Source organism: Artemia franciscana, chromosome 6 (assembly GCF_032884065.1).
Source record: "Artemia franciscana chromosome 6, ASM3288406v1, whole genome shotgun sequence".
Taxonomy (NCBI): Eukaryota; Metazoa; Arthropoda; class Branchiopoda; order Anostraca; family Artemiidae; genus Artemia; species Artemia franciscana.
In genome coordinates, this window is record NC_088868.1 from 7,884,963 (window position 1) to 7,908,957 (window position 23,995).

Below are 23,995 nucleotides of genomic sequence, written 5' to 3' on the forward strand. Positions count from 1 at the left end.
TTAATTTCCGTTCGAGTGATCCCACTTCCGGTCTTCAAGGACCACTGTTTCAATAAATCACTCCTATAAAAACAAACAATAAACACGTATCCGTGGTCTTTCATCTGGCAAAAACAACACAAAATTTTACGTTTTTGGATATAGGAACTGAAAGCCTCTACAGAAGAGTTCTCTGGTATGCTGAATCAGATAGTATGGTTTACATTAAGACTGTTTGACTTTCAGGGGGAGCTTGCCCCTTTTTCAAAAATCAGAAAAAAAATTTTTGGCTCGTAGCTGTCGGTGGGTAACATTAAACTTAATAAATTGTATATATCTGGAATCAGAATAAAAATCCAATTCGATTGATATATTAATTATTATCCAAATTCCATTTTTTAGAGTTTTGATTACTATTGATCCGAGTCGTTGCTTACTTACACTTCGGTAACAGGAACTGTTTGAAAAAGATCGATGTTCGTGCTTACCGACTCACTGCATTATTGTTCTTTTCAATTTATGGACTCACTTCCACGATCGTATATTTGTTGATCCCTTTTTTATTCCTTACCCCTCCCCCTCAAAACCTGCACTAGGTCCCAATCAGTAAAATCCGTACCTAGGATACCAGATCTTACGTCTTAAAAGATCTCCCAGACTCGACCACCTTTTTTATAGATTCTTATGAGATGAACTTAGGGTTCCCTTCCCTCTTTCCCAGCAGAGGGATATCTGAGCATTCCTAAATCCAATCTGGACACGGATCCCAGCAGAGAATGAAATTTTGTGGGTGTTGCTTCCCACAACATTTGGTTTAGATTTAAGGCCTAGTTTCTACCCATTTTTGAACTAAGGAAAAAGTCTAACATCGACTTAAACGCGTAACAAAATTTCAAAAAATGTAATCAAGATCAATAACCCCAAATTTCTCAAACTTATAAGTTTACCTCCAATTAAAACTCGATAATATAAAAAAAAACCGTGAAACTGGACACGTGAAACTGAAAATGGAATAATAAAACCAAGATAAACCAAAAGTTGAAGAAAAAAAATCTGAACGGAACAGAAAAGCCGAAGGGAAATGGGAAAAAAACTAAAACTAAATTTATAATTCAAGCACACAATTACGTTAAAGATTTTATCTCCTTCTATTGTTTTTTGTTTCCCCAGTTTCTAGTTTTTTAATTCTCTTTTTTCTTTTGTTCAGGTCTTTCTTTTTTTGTCTTACATTGATCATTATTTAAAAACTCGATTTTATATATATATATATATATATATATATATATATATATATATATATATATATATATATGTATATATATATAGGTTGAAATACCAATACATTGGTTTAAAAACTCATATATTTATCTCATTGCCCCGAGTCCCCTTTCCAAATAATTTACTTCTAATATCCTGGGTTTTGTCACGGTTGGTTAGTTCACCTTTAGATCTTTCATTTAATTCTCCGGTATTGTCTCGGAAGGCACAAGGAGCAAAAACACTCATATGAACCTCCAAAGATACCCAATTTATAAAAGTGGAAATAAACAAAAGCACGTTAATGTCTAATCACAAAATCATAAGAGTCCGTCGACGAAGGAACTACAGCCATATTCTAAGATTTATTGACCACAAAACCCGACTGCAGCGCTATTTCTCTTCGGCACAAAGACATACAGCATAACGACAGCAGCTCTACGGCTGCAGAATATTAATCCTCCCTTAGAAGTAAACCGACAGAAACGTCACGTACTCCCACCACAACGATTTGCAAAACCAACACACCACCTTCCAGTCTCAATAGGAGGATTTTGCCGCATCATAAATTTGGGAAATGACTGAAGATTGAAGACTGGGTACCTCCTGAGGTACATGTAGAACTAAGGTTTAAGCAAATAGGTCTTCCCAAAAGAGCCCAAAATCGATGACACCTGCAATTATCTTACACATAAGGGGGGGTAGTCGATGGGACAAATGCACCATGGTTACATCGAATACAAAACAAGAATGGTGACAGCACTCTCTGTCAAATTTGTAAACCTTTTTTCTTAGTTTCGGAGTTTGTCATGGCTGTTAAGATGGCATGGTATGGTTTTGTCATTGCTGCCATAGCCTTAAATGTTTCATACCTGCAATTACTTCTTCTTCTGTTAACTCTCGAGGAAAATTAGCAATGACAAGAAACGTGGAAAGCATATCGTTAAGGGATTCATCTCTGAGCACTCCTTCCCTATCTTTATCCCACACTTTGAATGCAACTAGAAAAGAGTGAAAAAAAATTAAATAAAATTCTTGGATAAACAAAAATTCTTAAAATAAACAAAATTGTCCAAGCAAATACGAACATGTACATATCAAAACATATAATTACAGATACACACAGAGCTTCGAGAAGAAGACCAATTGTCTGCTTATTTTACGGCGGCTAAGATATCCTGACATTTTGAGCCAATAAATGTAAGGAGCTTCGTTATATCAGCACGACGGATAAAGTATATATTTCTGAGTCCACTTCTGCCATGGAAGCCTGCCCAAACTAATTTGAAACTTCTACTGTTTAACATATGTTTACCTCAAAAAATATCCAGCGACAAAATCCATTGGCGTCCATAAAAGTATGCACTCTGCCCAAAGAGAATGGGCAGCTTTCAAAAATGGAAACTGGCACTGGTGTTGACAAAAAAAAACGCTATCTTGTATTTACCATTTCTTGGCAATTTTCCAGTGTCTTAATAATGCAAAATAAGTGGAATTAATGGAATTCGTAGAACTAGTGCATTAAAACTTGGTTCATATCTCTTTCTAAAAAAAAGGAAAGTTTGAAAAAAAGTGCCAAGAAACTCCAAATGGTAGATAGCGCTGGTGAATTTTTTTTCCACACAAGCGCTAGTTTCCACTCTTACATGTTACTTATTCTCTTTGCTCTACCCTACAGCTTTTATGAACAATTTTATGAATATGTTTCTCTTCTTTTCTAACTCTTTTCTTTCATTAGGTAATGGCAATTTTCTAAAACTATGGTACTTTAACGTTAGCTTCAAGATACGTTGTGGTACCAACGTTGCGGCTCCAAAATGCTAGATGTATGGCATTTACCGGTTACTGAGTTTGGTAGTACTGGCTCCCCTACTTGACGTATTGTTCACATTCATCAGTAAAAGTAAAGAAGAAATTCCTTGGTTGGCTTCAGGACAGCTGTAAGCCACTCCTCTCGATACCTAAGAGGGGTCAACAATATGTACAACCGACAGTGAATAGCTTTTTTTTTGCCAAAGTGAATAGCTTTCTCTGTCAAAACAGCAACCATTTTTAACTTTAATCCCTAAACTTATTATTACTTACTTTACCCCACCCCTAAAATTTCTTCCGGTGCTCTTGTAAACACTACACCCACACACACAAAAAAAAATGGTCTATCTTTCTATAAGATCAAGTCCTGGCAGAGGTCAGAAATTTGCTTCGGTATTTCGATTTAACGGGGCCAATGAACAAAAGTTTCGTTTCGGATAACAGTTGAAAAATGTGTTGTTTTTGCCGATAAACTCATATTTAAAATGAATAAAAGATTCTTGTTTATGAATTGCTAAACATATCCAAGCTATCCCCAAACCGCTAGTAATTTCGCCTATCTTTCACCTGGTGACGCATTGAGTAGTCTGGGGAGGGCCTCTGCTTAAAATGATCCAATACGCGACTTTTCCATATATTCGTAATTATGCATGAAGGTCGTATCTGACATTTCTACTAAATGTACATTTTGACACTTCTACTAAGTATAATGTCATAACTGACTTCACAAAAACGTCATAGTGCGATTTCATACAAAATTGACTTCCAAGATCTTAGGTTTATAGGTATTTTAATAAGTTTAATGTCATAATTGACTTCACATAAAGAATCATAATGTGAATTCATACAAAATTAACTTCAAGATTTTAGGTTTATAAGCATTTAACTAAAATTAATGTCATAAATGACTTTGCACAAAATGTCATAAAGCGACTTCACACAAAACCGACCTGAAGATCTTAGGTTTATAAGCATTTTACCAAGTGTTGTGTTATAATGACGAAACACAAAATGTCATAATGAGACTTCAAACAAAATTGACTTCGAGATCTAAGGTTTATAAGCAATTATATATATAGATATACTACGTGTACTGTCCTAATTGACTTCACTTAAATGTCATAATTTGACTTCACACAAAATTGACTTCAAGATGTTAGGTTTATAAGTATTTTAATAAGTGTGATGTCACAATTGACTTCACATAAAAATCCATAATCTGAATTCACACATAAATAGCTTCAGGATCTTCGGTTTATAAGCATTTTACTAAGTATAATGCCATAATTAACTTCGTGCAAAACGTAATAATGTGATTAAAAAAAATTGACTTCAGGTCATAGATTTATAAGTATTATACTAAGTCTAATGTCAACTTAACGAATATTATGCACTTAGAATCAGCATAGAAAGCCAATTCTTTTTATGTATCCATTGTTATCAAAATTACGTCTTTTAGAGTTTTGGTAACAATTGGGCCGAGTCAGTCCACACATATAGTTCGTTACCACGAACAGATCGAAATAGATCTATCTAACAAGCAACGTAAAGCACTTAATCGTGAGTATGGAGGATGAAACAAAGTACTCTGAAAAGAAATTTAAAACCCATTTGACATTCCATACCAAAATTGTTTTTTGTTTTTTTTAATCAGTGGGTGTTTGGTGAATCATTAGAAATATCCAATATTTTTTTTTCTACGCCACTTTTCTCAATTTTTTTTTTACGGATTAAGCTGATTCACTAATTGCGCTACTTAAATGGTAGTTCAACCAGGGGCGTTTAAACAACAATTTCAAAAAGTATAGGACACTGGTGCTAGCTCGAAAAGTTTTGTTAGCACAATCGGGCGTTGGCATTATCTTGAAAACGTCCCCATTCTTTTCAGCTTGAAAAAAAAAACCTTGTTGGGACATAATTTTAGCTCATTATACTCCTGAAAGTTTCATTTTCTAACTCAAATACTTTCCAAGTCCTTGATCTGCAATATTACCCAGAAACAGTCTAAAAGTATGTGCCTAGGCATACAAAGTTAATTATATAAATTTAATTATATTAAGTTAATTATATAAAGTTAATTAACCCAAACTTCAGCGCACTTCTCTTCTCAGCCCCTTCAAAAAATATTAGAGGAGAATGAAAATCAAATTTTGAACCACCTTCAATTTAGCTAGTTCACTTAACCTATTGAAATTCTTCCAGGCTACCCCCAGGACTATTTTGCAAAGACTAAATTTTGAGTTAAAACTACTACTACTAAGAACTCACTACAGCACCAAGCCGTTGAGGCCAACACAGCTACGCACACTTCTCCTCCACCCCAATCTATTCACAACCTCCTTCTTTACGTAAATAATTTCTTCGATTACATAGATTTTCCATTTACAGAATTTAACAAATGAAAACATAGTGAAAACGGAGAAAAAAGAGAAAAAAATATAAACAAAAACCAAACATAAACAAAACAGTTTTGTTTACTTAGGCTTTTTCTTTAGAAAGACTTTCGGGTGCGAAGTCGAAGGATTCGAAATTCTTTATTATTTAAAGTCTGTTGCTTTTTTTGTATTGTCCAGTGCTTTGTTTCAAATATTATAACCATTATCACTATATTTTCATTTGTTAATCTTCCTCTTTAGACCCTACTAAGAATTCCCCATTTCCCTTAAACCTTTCCTTAGGACATCCTCTACCCTATTCGGTAACAAAAAAGTTTGGATGAATCTTGAAAACACCAGATTCAGATGAATTGGAGAAACCCGAGATGATTTAAATCTTTAAGGATCAGGCATATACGTGATTGACTAATTTGCCAACCAATCAGAACCCATGAGATGAAATACCATTCCTTCGAGCTGTGTCTTTCAAAAGGCGTTCGTCTTGATATTTGGTACAAAGAAAAGATCACGTTTGAATGATCTTGGTAAATCAGATATTCCAGCAGCACGAACTAACAAGCATGGATCTAAAACATATTTTTGACCCGACGCCAATTTCTATGGGTTTTAGGCTATTTTTCGAAATTCTTATAAATTGGTTTTCAAAATAAAATTTTACTACTAAGATTAATCGACATATCGGCTACATTCCTACAAATGACAATGTTTCTCATCATCCCATTATTTTTAGATGGCGTTATTAAATTTTTCGCTACTATGGGACGGGATTCGGTCTTTTCTAGGTTGCAGCAGTAGCTGCAACTATGATTAAAAGGTATCAAGCAATCGGATACGCAACATTAATTCCCCATATTTGATCTATCTCAAACAAGTTCATAATATCAAATTTTTTTCAGTGTTGAATAGATGGCATAATATGTGTTCTACTTACAGAGAAAGATCCATGAACCACGTCTACCGAATCATACCGATTAAAACACCAATTATACCGATTATATCAATTATACCGTTTAAATTGAATTACACCGATTATACCTAATTATACCGAATTATACCGATTATATACCGAATATACAACGATTTATATCTGTCAACACAGCAAGGAATGATACCAATTTATTTGACACCTTGTCTATGCCACCCGCGTTCGATTTATAGAATGTTGGCATCATGTCAACATTTTGCTAAATTTTGATGACACAAAAAAAGCCAGTAGTTTTTCATATATAACGTTAACGTTACAAATGTTTTTCATCTATTTCATATACGAAGCCATCAAAGTCAAAATATAATATAAATTTGATTATACTCGTTTTTGAAAAACGATGATTTGTTGGTGTTCAAGAATGGTAAACAGCATTAGATCAACTGATTAACTGAATAAAAGGTAAAAAAAAATCCTCCAGAGACGAAAGTATATGAAGGATATATGAAGGATCCTCTAGGGCTATTGCTGGCTAATAGGCCGGTGAAAAAGATAGTTCAGTTGCTGGGTCTTTTATAAAAGGACAAGTAACAAGCATATCGCCCAACCTTGCTGCACTGCAGCAGGAATTGACCCCTGGGCTCAGTGTAACCAAGCAGAGCATCAATCCTTTATGCTGCCCAAGGGTTAAGATAAAAGTTACGACTTGTTAATCTAGTACTAATCCAGTTCCAAAAATTGCAGGGAGGTATATGGACTAACAACAAGTCCTTTCATCTCTTTGACTTCTTCTCCAGAAAAATTAGCTACTGGAAGCGCTATTCTTCTCCAGTCTGCAAATAATAAATATATGCAATTATGAACAATAACACACTGTTATTGATTGTGGGAAGTGTGAGTACCTGAGCTACCTGTCCCCAGCAGTTTAAGGCCACTAGGCCGGCCGGTTTATTTATTTATTTATCAGATTAACGATGCTTCTTGACTACTAAGGTCCCTGCGTCGGCCCTGCGGTGCATTCCTGCAGCATGATTCGATCTCTGGATCCCGTATTACCAAGCTAAGGTCAAACCCACTGCGCCACCACAGGACAAACCACAAGGCCGGCCGGTGAATATTAAAGCAATACGTTTGAAATTAGCGCCGAAAATGCGCTCCATACGTTATTTTATGTCGATACAAATAGACAAAAACCAAACACTAAAGATCAAAATGTCAAAATGATATCATGTCAACATGGTGTTATGTCAATATGGTGGCAACTTTGTATTGCTAGCTTAAGCGTGGCAATACAATTATGGCTCTATGGCAATACAGTGCTATTACATGGCATGGTATTGCCATAGCAGTATTGTCATATGCTATGGCAATACAATGCTATTATACAATAATGGCAATGCAATACAATACAATACAAAGCGTGGCAATATGTTATGGCTATGATCCTTTAACATAGCAATATTCATCGTAGGTTATTAGTCTTTACAACAATCTACACTCGAGGCGTTCAGTCAGAGATCCTCGGCAAGCAGCCAACAATTCAGCACTAAAGAGCGTTAAAAAATTACGTTTAAAATTGCCCCGAAAAATACGTTTGATTTACTATGACAAAAAATCAATTGTTAAAAAGCAAAATGCCAACATCATGTCATGTCAAAATTGATGACATGTCGACTTTGAAATTATGTCGATACGATGTCATGTCAACATGTCAAATTTCGAATTTGAAATACTACCTCAAACACTACTATGATCCCTTTATATGACGATATTTTGAGTATAAAGTCTTTGAGTACAACTTACACTTAAGGCGTTCAGCCAAAGGTCCTCGGCAAGCGGCTGATATCCCACAAACCTCCTCTTTGAAATCAATATGCAGATCACGATTCTCATCCAATGCAGAGAATAAGCCGTCACACAGCCTATCGCAAAGTTTCTGATGAGATGAAGGAAACGGAATGGTAACTAAATCCAAAAAGTAGGAGAGATCAAAACGGCCCAGTCGTTCTATGACAAATAGGCTTTTTCAAGCTCTAAAATTTCTGATTCTTCCACTAAAATAAGGAACAAACCATAATTAAAGATACATAATGTGTATTAAAAAAATATTAATAATTAAAAATTAAAAAATAATTTAAAAATACATACTTAAAAAAATTGTTAAAAAATAATTAATTAAAAATATATTATATTTATAATTAAATTATAATTAAAAAATTGTAATACTTATATAATACCATTATATATAATATATATAATACCATAATTAAAAAATACATGATAAAAAATGAATAATTAATAAATGCAAAAATACATCATTAAAAAATAAATGCAAATATATAATTACAAAAAACATACATAACGGTCATGTCCTGTTTTAAAGAAATTGCAAAAACGCCTTTAAAAAGGGCTTTTACAAAAAGACAAGTGAAGATTTCAGTTCAAAGCAGGTACTAGATCTTGAAAAATTAATTTTAAAAAGACTTTCAGTTCCAGTCAGAGTTGCATATAGTCATAATCGTAAGTAAATGTGAACACAAGCAGTCGTAGTTGTAAGTAGGCACAGTTGCAGGTAGTCGCAATTACAAGTAGTTACCGTCGCAAGTAGTCGCAGCCATATCTACAACTCATTACACTTGAAACTAGACAAAGATACAGTCGTAACTAGTTGCAGTCGCAAGTCGTCAAATTCGCAAGCAGTCGCAGGCGCTATTAGTCGCAGTCGCAAGTAGTCGCAGCCTCAGCCACAAGAAATAGTAGTCACAGTCGTAAGTAGTTGCGGCGGCAGTCGCAAAAAATTGCATTCGCAAGTAGTCGAAATCTCAGCTGCATTGGCAGTAGTGGTAGTAGTAGCTCTGAAAGTATGACCTTTAGCCGTTCTAAAGATATTGCAGATACGCTATTTTGATAACAAGGATACGAACAGTATTTTTTTTTTATTTATTTAATTCAAAATTCACCTCGATATTCCCTGTAGTTTCACCTTCGTAACCTTAGCCTTTTTGGACCCAACCAGGATAAACATTAACCCTTTCCCAATAATGGATCTTATATGTAGAATAAGTAAGTAATCAGATGTAAGGCGCTTCTTGATCACTAAGGTCCCAGTAATGGATCCTATATGAATCCTTGCCCAATAATGGAGGATCCTATATGTAGAGTAAGTAAGCAATCGGATGTAAGGCGCTTCTTGACCACTAAGGTCCCAATAATGAATCATAAACGAATCCTTGCCCAATAATGAATCCTATATGTAGAGTAAGAAAGTAATCGGATGTAAGGCGCTTCTTGACCACTAAGGTCCCAATAATGGATCCTATATGAATCCTTGCCCAATAATGGATCCTATATGTAGAGTAAGTAAGTAATCGGATGTAAGAGGCTTCTTGACCATTAAGGTCCCAATAATGGATCCTATATGAATCCTTGCCCAATAATGGATCCTATATGTAGAGTACGTAAGTGATCGGATGTAAGACGCTTCTTGACCACTAAGGTCCCAATAATGGATCCTATATGAATCCTTACCCAATAATGGATCCTATATGTAGAGTAAGTAAGTGATCGGATGTAAGGCGCTTCTTGACCACTAAGGTCCCAATAATGGATCCTATATGAATCCTTGCCCAATAATGGATCCTATATGTAGAGTAAGTAAGTGATCGGATGTAAGACGCTTCTTGACCACTAAGGTCCCAATAATGGATCCTATATGAATCCTTGCCCAATAATGGATCCTATATGTAAAGTAAGTAAGTAATTGGATGTAAGACGCTTCTTGACCACTAAGGTCCCAATAATGGATCCTATATGAATCCTTGCCCAATAATGGATCCTATATGTAGAGTAAGTAAGTAATCGGATGTAAGACGCTTCTTGACCACTAAGGTCCCAATAATGGATATATGAATCCTTACCCAATAATGGATCCTATATGCAGAGTAAGTAAGTAATCGGATGTAAGGCGCTTCTTGACCACTAAGGTCCCAATAATGAATCATAAACGAATCCTTACCCAATAATGGATCCTATATGTAGAGTAAGTAAGTGATCGGATGTAAGGCGCTTCTTGACCACTAAGGTCCCAATAATGGATCCTATATGAATCCTTGCCCAATAATGGATCCTATATGTAGAGTAAGTAAGTAATCGGATGTAAGACGCTTCTTGACCACTAAGGTCCCAATAATGGATCCTATATGATTCCTTGCCCAATAATGGATCCTATATGTAGAGTAAGTAAGTAATCGGATGTAAGGCGCTTCTTGACCACTAAGGTCCCAATAATGGATCCTATATGAATCCTTGCCCAATAATGGATCCTATATGTGGAGTAAGTAAGTAATCGGATGTAAGACGCTTCTTGACCACTAAGGTCCCAATAATGGATCCTATATGAATCCTTGCCCAATAATGGATCTATATATAGAGTCAGTAAGTAATCGGATGTAAGGCGCTTCTTGACCACTAAGGTCCCAATAATGAATCATAAACGAATCCTTGCCCAATAATGGATCCTATATGTAGAGCAAGTAAGTGATCGGATGTAAGCCGCTTCTTGACCACTAAGGTCCCAATAATGGATCCTATATGAATCCTTGCCCAATAATGGATCTATATGTAGAGTAAGTAAGTAGTCGGATGCAAGGCGCTATTTGACAACTAAGGTCCTAATAATAGATCCTATATGAATCCTTGCCCAATCATGGATCCTATATGTAGAGTTAATCGGATGTAAGGCGCTTCTTGACCACTAATGTCCCAATAATGGATCCTATATGAATCCTTGCCCAATAATGGATCCTATATGAAGAGTAAGTAAGTAATCGGATGTAAGGCGCTTCTTGACCACTAATGTCCCAATAATGGATCCTATATGAATCCTTGCCCAATAATGGATCCTATATGAAGAGTAAGTAAGTAATCGGATGTAAGGCGCTTCTTGATCACTAAGGTCCCAATAATGAATCATAAACGAATCCTTGCCCAATCATGGATCCTATATGTAGAGTTAATCGGATGTAAGGCGCTTCTTGACCACTAATGTCCCAATAATGGATCCTATATGAATCCTTGCCCAATAATGGATCCTATATGAAGAGTAAGTAAGTAATCGGATGTAAGGCGCTTCTTGATCACTAAGGTCCCAATAATGGATGCTATATTAATCCTTTCCCAATAATGGATCCTATATGTAGAGTAAGTAAGTAGTTGGATGCAGGGCGCTATTTGACTACTAATGTCCAAATAATAGATCCTATATGAATCCTTGCCCAATAATGGATCCTATATATACAGTTAGTAAGTAGTCGAATGCAAGGCGCTTCTTGACCACTAAGGTCCCAATAATGGATCCTGTATGAATCCTCGCCCAATAATGGATCCTATATGTAGAGTAAGTAAGTAGTCAGATGCAAGGCGCTATTTGACTACTAAGGTCCCAATAATGGATCCTATATCAATCCTTGCCCAATAATGAATCCTATATGTAGAGTAAGAAAGTAGTCGGAACAAGGCGCTATTTGACTACTAAGGTCCCAATAATGGATATAGTATAAATCTTTGCTCAATAATGGATCCTATATGTAGAGTAAGTAAGTAATCGGATGCAAGGCGCTATTTGACTACTAAGGTCCCAATAATTGATCCTACATCAATCCTTGCCCAATAATGGATCCTATATGTAAAGTAAGAAATTAGTTGGATACAAGGCGCTATTTGACTACTAAGGTCCCAATAATGGATCCTATATGAATCCTTGCCCAATAACGGATCCTATATGTAGAGTAAGAAAGTAGTCGGATGCAAGGCGCTATTTGAGTACTAAGGTACCAATAATGGATCCTACATGTAGAGTAAGTAAGTAATCGGTTGCAAGGCGCTATTTGACTACTAAGGCCCTAATAATAGATCCTATGTGAATCCTTGCCCAATGATGCATCCTATATGTAGAGTAAGTAAGTAATCGGATGCAAGGCACTATTTGACTACTAAGGTCCCAATATTGGTCCTTCCCCAATAATGGATCCTATATGTAGAGTAAGTAAGTAGTCGGATGTAAGCAGCCAGATTCAACCTCTGGATCCCGTATTACCAATCTAAGGTCAAAGTCACTGCGTCATCACAAAACTCCTATATATCTATCTATATATATAAAAATAAGTTGTCTGTCTGTGGATGGATCAGGTGACGTCACCTGAAAAAACTGGATCAGGTGACGTCAAAACTGAAAAAACTAAAAAAAGGCAAAAACTACAAAAAAAAGCTAAAAACTAATAAAAAAAATAAAAAAGCTAAAAAACTAAAAAAACTAAAAAAAGGCAAAAACTACAAAAAAAACTAAAAACTAATAAAAAAGCTAAAAAACTAAAAAAACTAAAAAAACTAAAAAAAGGCAAAAACTACAAAAAAAACTAAAAACTAATAAAAAAAATAAAAAAGCTAAAAAACTAAAAAAACTAAAAAAAGGTAAAAAACTAAAAAAAGTAAAAACTAAAAAAAAACTAAAAAAAAAGGAAAAAACTGAAAAATAAGCTAAAATAAAGGTAAAAACCAATAAAAAACTAAAAAAAAAAAAACTGAAAAAACTAAAAAAAGGCAAAAACTACCAAAAAAAACTAAAAACTAATAAAAAAAGTAAAAAAGCTAAAAAACTAAAAAAACTAAAAAAACTAAAAAAAGGTAAAAAACTAAAAAAAATAAAAAATAAAAAAAAACTAAAAAAAAGGAAAAAACTGAAAAATAAGCTAAAATAAAGGTAAAAACCAATAAAAAACTAAAAAGAAAAAAAGGAAAAAACTAAAAAAAATTTTCATCTAAAAAACTAAAAAAAAACTAAAAAAGGTAAAAACTAAAAGAACTAAAAAAGAAAAAATAAATGACGAAACTCAAAGAGAAAGCGACCAGGACAAAAGGAATGTTCGATTAGCAATCAACAAAGCACCGGGACACAGGGAGTATAAATGACGACCAGGACATAAGTAAAAAAAAAAAACTATCTATATATATAAAAATAAGTTGTCTGTGGATCTGTGGATCGTGGATCAGGTGACGTCACCTGAAAAAACTGGATCAGGTGACGTCAAAACTGAAAAAACTAAAAAAAGGCAAAAACTACAAAAAAAACTAAAAACTAATAAAAAAAATAAAAAAGCTAAAAAACTAAAAAAACTAAAAAAAGGCAAAAACTACAAAAAAAAACTAAAAACTAATAAAAAAGCTAAAAAACTAAAAAAACTAAAAAAAAGGCAAAAACTACAAAAAAAACTAAAAACTAATAAAAAAAATAAAAAAGCTAAAAAACTAAAAAAACTAAAAAAACTAAAAAAAGGTAAAAAACTAAAAAAACTAAAAACTAAAAAAAAATAAAAAAAGGAAAAAACTGAAAAATAAGCTAAAATAAAGGTAAAAACCAATAAAAAACTAAAAAAAAAACTGAAAAAACTAAAAAAAGGCAAAAACTACAAAAAAACTAAAAACTAATAAAAAAAGTAAAAAAGCTAAAAAACTAAAAAAACTAAAAAAACTAAAAAAACTAAAAAAAGGTAAAAAACTAAAAAAAAATAAAAAATAAAAAAAACTAAAAAAAAAGGAAAAAACTGAAATATAAGCTAACATAAAGGTAAAAACCAATAAAAAACTAAAAAGAAAAAAAGAAAAAACTAAAAAAATTTTCATCTAAAAAACAAAAAAAAACTAAAAAAGGTAAAAACTAAAAGAACTAAAAAAGAAAAAAATAAATGACGACACTCAAAGAGAAAGCGACCAGGACAAAAGGAATGTTCGATTAGCAATCAACAAAGCACCGGGACACAGGGAGTATAAATGACGACCAGGACATAAGTAAAAAAAAAAATTAACAAAACTAAAAAGAAGGTAAAAACTACAAAAAAACTAAAAAGAAAAAAAAACTAAAAACTAATAAAAAAACTAAAAAATCTAAAAATCTAAATAAACTAAAAAAGAAAAAAAAGGAAAAAAATAAAGGAGAAAAACAAAACTAAAAAACGAATGTATATACAGACCGGTACACCGGGATACAAATGACGACCGGGACACAGGGAATATAAATGACGACCGGGACACAGGGACACAACTACAACGGGGACACCGGGGGAAACAGGGGGATATAAATGACGACCGGGACAAAAAAACTAAAAGAAAAAAAACATAAAAACTAATAAAAAAACTAAAAAATCTAAAAATCTAAATAAGCTAAAAAAGAAAAAAAAAGGAAAAAAATAAAGGAGAAAAACAAAACTAAAAAACGAATGTATATACAGACCGGGACACCGGGGGAAACAGGGGGATGTAAATGACGACCGGGACACCGGGACAGGGAATGGTCGATTAGCAATCACCATCAACAAAGCTCAAGGGCAATCATTAGAATCATGAGGTATAGATCTGAATACAGATTGTTTTCCCATGGACCATTATATGTTGCATGTTCAAGAGTCGGTAAACCTGACAATCTATTTATATGCAAAGACAATGGGACAGCAAAGAATGTTGTATATTCGCAAGTTTTACGTAGTTAAAACCGTATATATATATATATATATATATATATATATATATATATATATATATATATATATATATATATATATATATATATATATATATATATATATATATATATATATATATATATATATATATATATATATATATCTATCTATATTCACAGGTGGGACATAGGGACACAACTACAATGGCGCGTAACTATTATGGCGAGTAACGACTTACGCGCGCGGGGGGGCTTGGGGGGGGCGCGAAGCGCCCCCACCAACTAGGTGTTGGGGTGGCGCGAAGCGCCACCCCCCAGCTAGTATATAAAAATAAGTTGTCTGTCTGTCTGTGGATGGATCAGGTGACGTCACCTGAAAAAACTGGATCAGGTGACGTCAAAACTGAAAAAACTAAAAAAAGGCAAAAACTACAAAAAAAACTAAAAACTAATAAAAAAAAATAAAAAAGCTAAAAAAAGGCAAAAACTACAAAAAAAACTAAAAACTAATAAAAAAGCTAAAAAACTAAAAAAAACTAAAAAAAGGCAAAAACTACAAAAAAAACTAAAAACTAATAAAAAAAATAAAAAAGCTAAAAAACTAAAAAAACTAAAAAAAGGTAAAAAACTAAAAAAACTAAAAACTAAAAAAAACTAAAAAAAAAGGAAAAAACTGAAAAATAAGCTAAAATTAAGGTAAAAACCAATAAAAAACTAAAAAAAAACTGAAAAAACTAAAAAAAGGCAAAAACTACAAAAAAAAAACTAAAAACTAATAAAAAAAGTAAAAAAGCTAAAAAACTAAAAAAACTTAAAAAACTAAAAAAAGGTAAAAAACTAAAAAAAATAAAAAATAAAAAAAAATAAAAAAAGGAAAAAACTGAAAAATAAGCTAAAATAAAGGTAAAAACCAATAAAAAACTAAAAAGAAAAAAAGGAAAAAACTAAAAAAAAATTTTCATCTAAAAAACAAAAAAAAACTAAAAAAGGTAAAACTAAAAGAACTAAAAAAGAAAAAAATAAATGACGACACTCAAAGAGAAAGCGACCAGGACAAAAGGAATGTTCGATTAGCAATCAACAAAGCACCGGGACACAGGGAGTATAAATGACGACCAGGACATAAGTAAAAAAAAAAAACTATCTATATATATAAAAATAAGTTGTCTGTGGATCTGTGGATCGTGGATCAGGTGACGTCACCTGAAAAAACTGGATCAGGTGACGTCAAAACTGAAAAAACTAAAAAAAGGCAAAAACTACAAAAAAAACTAAAAACTAATAAAAAAAATAAAAAAGCTAAAAAACTAAAAAAACTAAAAAAAGGCAAAAACTACAAAAAAAACTAAAAACTAATAAAAAAGCTAAAAAACTAAAAAAAAGGCAAAAACTACAAAAAAAACTAAAAACTAATAAAAAAATTAAAAAAGCTAAAAAACTAAAAAAACTAAAAAAAGGTAAAAAACTAAAAAAAATAAAAACTAAAAAAAAAGGAAAAAACTGAAAAATAAGCTAAAATAAAGGTAAAAACCAATAAAAAACTAAAAAAAAACTGAAAAAACTAAAAAAAGGCAAAAACTACAAAAAAACTAAAAACTAATAAAAAAAGTAAAAAAGCTAAAAAACTAAAAAAACTAAAAAAACTAAAAAAAGGTAAAAAACTAAAAAAAATAAAAAATAAAAAAAAAACTAAAAAAAAAGGAAAAAACTGAAAAATAAGCTAAAATAAAGGTAAAAACCAATAAAAAACTAAAAAGAAAAAAGGAAAAAACTAAAAAAAATTTTCATCTAAAAAACTAAAAAAAACTAAAAAAGGTAAAAACTAAAAGAACTAAAAAATAAAAAAATAAATGACGACACTCAAAGAGAAAGCGACCAGGACAAAAGGAATGTTCGATTAGCAATCAACAAAGCACCGGGACACAGTAAAATCTTTAGTAAAAATCTAAAAATCTAAATAAACTAAAAAAGAAAAAAAAAGGAAAAAAATAAAGGAGAAAAACAAAACTAAAAAACGAATGTATATACAGACCGGTACACCGGGATACAAATGACGACCGGGACACAGGGAATATAAATGACGACCGGGACACAGGGACACAACTACAACGGGGATACCGGGGGAAACAGGGGGATATAAATGACGACCGGGACAAAAAAACTAAAAAGAAAAAAAACCTAAAAACTAATAAAAAAACTAAAAAATCTAAAAATCTAAATAAGCTAAAAAAGAAAAAAAAAGGAAAAAAATAAAGGAGAAAAACAAAACTAAAAAACGAATGTATATACAGACCGGGACACCGGGATACAAATGACGACCGGGACACAGGGAATATAAATGACGACCGGGACACAGGGACACAACTACAACGGGGACACCGGGGGAAACAGGGGGATATAAATGACGACCGGGACACCGGGACAGGGAATGGTCGATTAGCAATCACCATCAACAAAGCTCAAGGGCAATCATTAGAATCATGAGGTATAGATCTGAATACAGATTGTTTTCCCATGGACCATTATATGTTGCATGTTCAAGAGTCGGTAAACCTGACAATCTATTTATATGCAAAGACAATGGGACAGCAAAGAATGTTGTATATTCGCAAGTTTTACGTAGTTAAAACCATATATATATATATATATATATCTATCTATATTCACAGGTGGGACATAGGGACACAACTACAATGGCGCGTAACTATTATGGCGCGTAACGACTTACGCGCGCGGGGGGGCTTGGGGGGGGGGGGGGCGCGAAGCGCCCCCACCAACTAGGTGTTGGGGTGGCGCGAAGCGCCACCCCAACAGCTAGTAAACAATAAATTTTAATATTACAAAGTGACTATAACTGTTAGATTATTTGCTTTAAATTTTGGGCCCATGGGCGACATTTTGTACATTTTATTGCATCCATGAAATTTGAAGAGGGGAGGTTAAGACAATAGTGTTGGGTAGTCATTCATAAAAACAAAAGCTAAGAGCTCATATGCCACTTATGACGAGGTCGGAAACGCCAAGAGCTAAGAGCTCGTATGGCATGAGCTCTAGTAAAATTCTAAGATTCAAAAGATTGATTTAAAAGGAAAATCAGAGGTTTAATGCCAGTAAGAATTTAAAATAAGAGCTCTCAGTCACGAAGTCCTTCTAAATATCAAAATTCATTAAGATCTGATAACCCACTCGTAAGTTAAAAATGCCTCAGTTTTTCTAATTTTTCCTCTCCTTTCAGCCCCCCAGATAGTCGAATCGGGGAAAACGACTTTATCATGTCAATTTGTGTAGGTCCCTGACACGCCTGCCAATTTTCATCGTCCTGGCACGTCCAGAAGCACCGAGCTTGCCACATCACAGGACCCCTCAAACTCCCCCAAAGAGAACGGATCCAATACGGTTACGTCAATCACCTATCCACAACATTTGCTTTTTCTATCCACCAAGCTTCATCCCGACTCCTTAACTCTAAGCGTTTTCCAATATTTCCGGTTTCCCCCTCGAACTCCCCCCAATTTCACCAGATCTGGTCGTAACTTAAAATTAGAGCTCTGAGGCATGAGTTCCTTCTAAATATCAAATTTAAATAAGATCCGGTCACCCGTATGTAAATTAAAAGTTAAAAATACCTAAATTTTTCTTATTTTTCCGAATTAACTCCCCCTCCAACTCCCTCGAAGAGAACAGATTTAGTCCTATTATGTCAATCACGTATCTAGGACCTGTGCTTATTCTTCCCAATAAGTTTCATCCTGATCTCCCCACTCTAAAAGTTTTCCAAGATTTCCGGTTCCCCCCTCCAACTCCCCCCTATATCACCAGATACGGTCGGAATTTAAAGTAAGAGCTCTGAGACACAATGTATTTCTAAATATCAAATTTCATTAAGATCCGATCAACCGATTCGTAAGTTAAAAACACCTCATTTTTTTTCAATTTTTCCTCTCCCTCCAGCCTCCCAGATATTCGAATCGGGGAAATGACTGTTATAAAGTCAATTTGTCCAGGTCCCTGACACGCCTACCAATTTTCAGCGTCCTAGTACATCTAGAAGCACCGAACTCGCCAAAGCACTGGATATCTCCCCCCAGCTCCCCCAAGGAGAGCAGATCCGGTCCATTTATATCAATCACGTATCTAGAACTTGTGCTTAGTCTTACCATCAAGTTTCATTCCGATCTCTCCACTCTAAACGTTTTCCAATATTTCCAGTTTCCATGATTTCTGTTTCCCCCCTCCGCCCCCTATATCCCCAGATCCGATTAGAATTGAAAATTAAGCATCTGAGACATAAGATATTTCTATATATCAAGTTACATTAAGATCCGATCACCCATTCTTAAGATAGAGATACCTCAATTTTCACGTTTTCCAAGATTTTCGGTTTCCCCCTCCAGCTCCCCCCCAATGTCACCTGATATGGTCGGTATTTGAAACAAGAGCTCTGAAGCACAAAATCCTTTTAAATACCAAACTTCCATTAGATCTGATCACTGGTTCATAAGTTAAAAATACCCCGTTTTTTCTGATTTTTCCAAATTAATCCCCCTACAACCCCCCAAAGAAAGAATATCCGTTTCGGTTATGTCAGTCACGTATCTAAGATTTTTGCTTATTTTTCCCACCGATTTTTATCCGGATCTCTCCACTCTAAGCGTTTTCCAAGATCTCTGACCCCCCCCCAATGACACTGGATCCGGTCAGGATTTAAAATAATAGATCTGAGTTACGAGGTCCTTCTAAATATCAAATCTCATTAAGATCCGATCACTTCTTCCTAAGTTAAAAATACCTCATTTTTTTAAAAATTGTCTGAATTATTCCCCCCCCCCCCCAGCTCCCCCAAAGAGAGAGAGGATTCATTCCGGTTACATCAATCACGTATCTAGGACTTGTTTTTCCCACCAAGTTTCATCCAGATCCCTCCTCTCTAAGCGTTTTCCAAGATTTCAGGTTTCCTCCTCCAACTCCCCCGAATGTCACCGGATCCGGTCGAGATTTAAAATAAGAGCTCTGAGACATGATATCCCTCTACATACCATATTTCTTTAACATCCGATCACCCGTCCATAAGTTAAAAATACCTCCTTTATTCTAATTTTCCAAAATTAACCGTCCACCTCTTGATGGCCGAATCGGGGAACCGGCTATTTCTAATTTTATCTGATCTGGTCCCTGGTAACGCCTGTCAAATTTCATCGTCCTAGCGTATCTGGAAGTGGCCAAACTAGCGACACCGGGACAGACAGACAGACCGACAAAAATTGCGATCGCTATATGTCACTTGGTAAATGGCAAGCGCCATAAAAAAAAAAAAACTTTTAGACTAAAGCAATACTGCATTGGAACTTACTAGTTATTACCAATGATTCCAATAAGGAACTCTTGCAGCAATATTATCTAGGTTAATAAGAAAATGTTTAGTGGTGAAGACAAAATAAAAAAAATGGATAAATTAAACAAGAGCTAAGAGCTCATATGGTACGAGCTCTAGCAAAATTCTAAGAATCAAAAGATTGCTTTAAAAAGTAAATCAGATGCTTAATGCCGGTCGGAATTTAAAATAAGATCTCTAAGTCACAAGGTCCTTCTAAATATCAAAATTCATCAAGATCCGATCACCCACTCGGAAGTTAAAAATACCTCAATTTTTCTAATTTTTCCTCTCCCTTCAGCCCCCAGATGGTCGAATCGGAAAAACGACTTTATAAAGTCAATTTGTGCAGCTCCCAGGCACGCCTACCAATTTTCATCGTCCTAGCACATCCAGAAGCATAAAATTGGCCAAGGCACTGAACCCCACCCCCTAACTACCCCAAAGAGAGCGTATCCAATCCGGTTGTGTCAATCACATATCTACGACATTTATAACCGTTTTCCAAGATTTCCGGTTTCCCCTCCAACTCACCTCAATGTCAACATATCTGGTCGGGATTTTAAATAAGAGCTCTTTGACATGAGTTCCTTCTAAATATCAAATTTCATTAAGATCCCGTCACTCGTTCTTAAGTTAAAAATATCTCAGTTTTTCTAATTTTTCCAAATTTACAACCCCCAACTCCCCCAACGAGAACGGATCCGTTTCAATTAAGTAAATCTCGTATTTATGACATGTACTTATTCTTCCGACGTCCCGATCTCTCCACTCTAAGCGTTTTCCAAGATTTCCGGTTTCCAAGATTTCTGTTTCCCCCTCCAACCCTCTACGTCCCCGGATCTGATTCTAATTGAAAATTAAGCATCTGAGAAATAAGATTCTTCTATATATCAGTTTTTATTAAGATTCGATCTCTCATTCGTAAGATACCTCGATTTTCACGTTTTCCAAGAATTCTGGTTTCCCCCTCCATGTCGCCCCAATGTCACCGATTCTGGACGGGATTGAAAATGAGAGTTTTAATCCACAAGATCCTTCTAAACATCAAATTCCATTAAGATCTGATCACCCGTTCGTAAGTTACAAATACCTCATTTTTTCTAATTTTCCGAATAACTACCCCCCCCCCCTCCCAACTCCACCAAAGAGAGCAGATCCGGTCCAATTATGTCAGTCACGTATCTTGGACTTGTTTTTATTCTTCCCACCAAGTTTCATCCTAATCTCTCCGCTTTAAGCGTTTTCCAAAATTTCCAGTCCCCTCCCCAATGACACTGGATACGGTCGGGATTTAAAATAAGAGGCCTGAGTTACGAGTTCCTTCTAAATATGAAATTTCATTAAGGTACGATCACTCCTTCTAAGTTAAAAATACCTCTTTTTTCTATTTTTTAGAATTAACCCTCCCCCCAACTCCCCCAAAGAGATCAGATCCGTTTCTGTTGTGTCAATTACGTTTCTAGGACTTTTGCTTATTTTTCCCACCAAGTTTCATCCCGATCCTTCCACTCTAAGCGTTTTCCAAGATTTTAGGTTTCCCCGCCCCAAATCCCCACCCAATGTCACCTGGTCCGGTCGGGATTTTAAAATAAGAGCTATGAGACGCGATATCCTTCCAAACATCAAATTTAATTAAGAACCGATCACTCCTTCGTAAGTTATAAGAAAACTTCATTTCTTCTAATTTTTTAGAATTAACCCCCCCCCCCCAACTCCTCCAAAGAGAGCGGATCTGTTCCGGTTATTTTAATCACGTATCGATGAATTATGATTATTTTTCCCACCAAGTTTCATCCCGATTTCTCCACTCTAAGCGTTTTCCAAGATTTTAGCCCCCCCCCTAACTCCCCCCAATGTCACCAGATTCGGTCGGGACTTCAAATAAGAGCTCTGAGACATGATATCCTTCCAAAGATCAAATTTCATTAAGATCCCATCCCTCCTTCGGAAGTTAAAAATACCTCATTTTTTCTAACTTTTCAGAATTAACCCTATCCCCCCCCCAACTCCCCCAAAAAGAACGGATCCGTTCCGGTTATGCCAATCACGTATCTAGGACTTGTGCTTATTTTTCCTACCAAGTTTCATCCCAATCCCTCCACTCCAAGCGTTTTCCAAGATTTTAGGTCCCCCCCCCAATGTCGCCGGATCCGGTGGGAATTTATAATAAGAGCTTTGAGACACGATATCCTTCCAAACATTAAATTTCATTAAGATGCAATCACCCGCTCGTAAGATAGAAATACTTCTTTTTTCTATTTTTTTCCGAATTAACCGGACCCACTCCCCCCCCCCAGATGGCCAAATCGAGGAAATGACTATTTCTAATTTAATCAGGTCCGATCCCTGATACGCCTGCCAAATTTCATCGCCCTAGCTTATCTTGAATGCCTAAACTAGAAGTGCCTAAGCTAAACTAGAGAAGCAATGAAAAGGGAATTAGGAATGCGTTTTATAATTTGTAGACTTAATTAATTTGTAGACTAGTAAACGTAAGTCAATCAAAGATACCAAAAAAATTACTAGGGGGAGGGGATGCGATAACATTCTGTCACGAATAGGGGCCATAGTTTGGGAATGACCTTTTTCCAGGAAAGTGTCAAAAGCATACGTACTCCTAGAATTTTTAACTTTTTACATATTTTTGCCTTCTAGGGGGATGAGGGCTGATTTGCGACCGTTTGACCTCAAGTCAAGTGTGCTATTTCACACTTTTATCAAAACACATCACCAGCCAACAGTTAATTATAACCAGATATAACAAGAGCTAAGAGCTCATATGGCACTTGTGACGAGGTCGGAAGAGCCGAGAGCTCATATGGTACGAGGTCGAAAGAGCCAAGAGCCAAGAGCTCATTAAGATCTGGTCACCCTTTCGTAAGTTACAAATACCTCAATTTTCAAAATTACCTCCCCCCCTCCCAATTCCACCAAAGAGAGCAGATCCGGTCCAGTTATGTCAGTCACGTATCTTAGACAGGTTTCTATTCTTCCCATCCAGTTTCATCCTGATATCACCGCTTTAAGTATTTTCTAAGATTTCCGGTCCCCCCAACTGCCCCCCCCCAATTACGTTTGATCCGGTTGAGATTTAAAATAAGATATCGGAGTTACGAGGTCCTTCTAAATATGAAGTTTCATGAAGATCCGATCACTCCTTCGTAAGTTAAAAATACGTTATTTTTCTTATTTTTCAGAATTCCCCCCCCCTCCTGCAATTGAGCGGATCCGTTCCAATTATGTAAATTACGTATGCAAGACTTTTGCTTATTTTTCCAACCAAGTTTCATCCCAATCCCTCCAATCTAGGCGTTTCCATCATTTTAGGTCTCCCCACCCCAAACTTCCCCCAATGTCACCAGATCCGGTCAGGATTTAAAATAAGAGCTTTGAGCCACGATATCCTTCTAAAAATCAAATTTCATGGAGATCCAATCACCCGTTCGTAAGTTAAAAATACCTCATTTTTTCTAATTTTTTCAGAATTAACCGGCCCCTACTCCCCCCCCCGAATGGTCAAACCGGGAAAACGACTATTTCTAATTTAATCTGGTCCGGTCCCTGATACGCTTGCCAAATTTCATCGTCCTAGCTTACCTGGAAGTGCCTAAAGTAGCAAAACCAGGACTTTAGGTTTTCCCCCTCCAACTCCCCCCAATGTCATCGGATCCGGTCGGGATTTAAAATAAGAGCTCTAAGTCACAATATCATTCCAAACATCAAATTTCATTAAGATCCAA

The 23,995-nt window shown here is 35.0% G+C and overlaps 1 protein-coding gene across 1 annotated transcript in view; it reads right to left on the reverse strand.

The window, feature by feature from the left end:
* Window positions 1-23,995, reverse strand: part of LOC136028474 (ubiquitin carboxyl-terminal hydrolase 32-like) — a gene marked incomplete in the record, with an annotated part of 242,323 nt that overhangs the window by 170,034 nt on the left and 48,294 nt on the right. Inside the window, 3 exon segments of the mRNA XM_065706316.1 lie at window positions 2,109-2,237; window positions 8,173-8,368; window positions 8,371-8,423. Coding sequence (XP_065562388.1) covers window positions 2,109-2,237; window positions 8,173-8,368; window positions 8,371-8,423 — 378 coding nt within the window.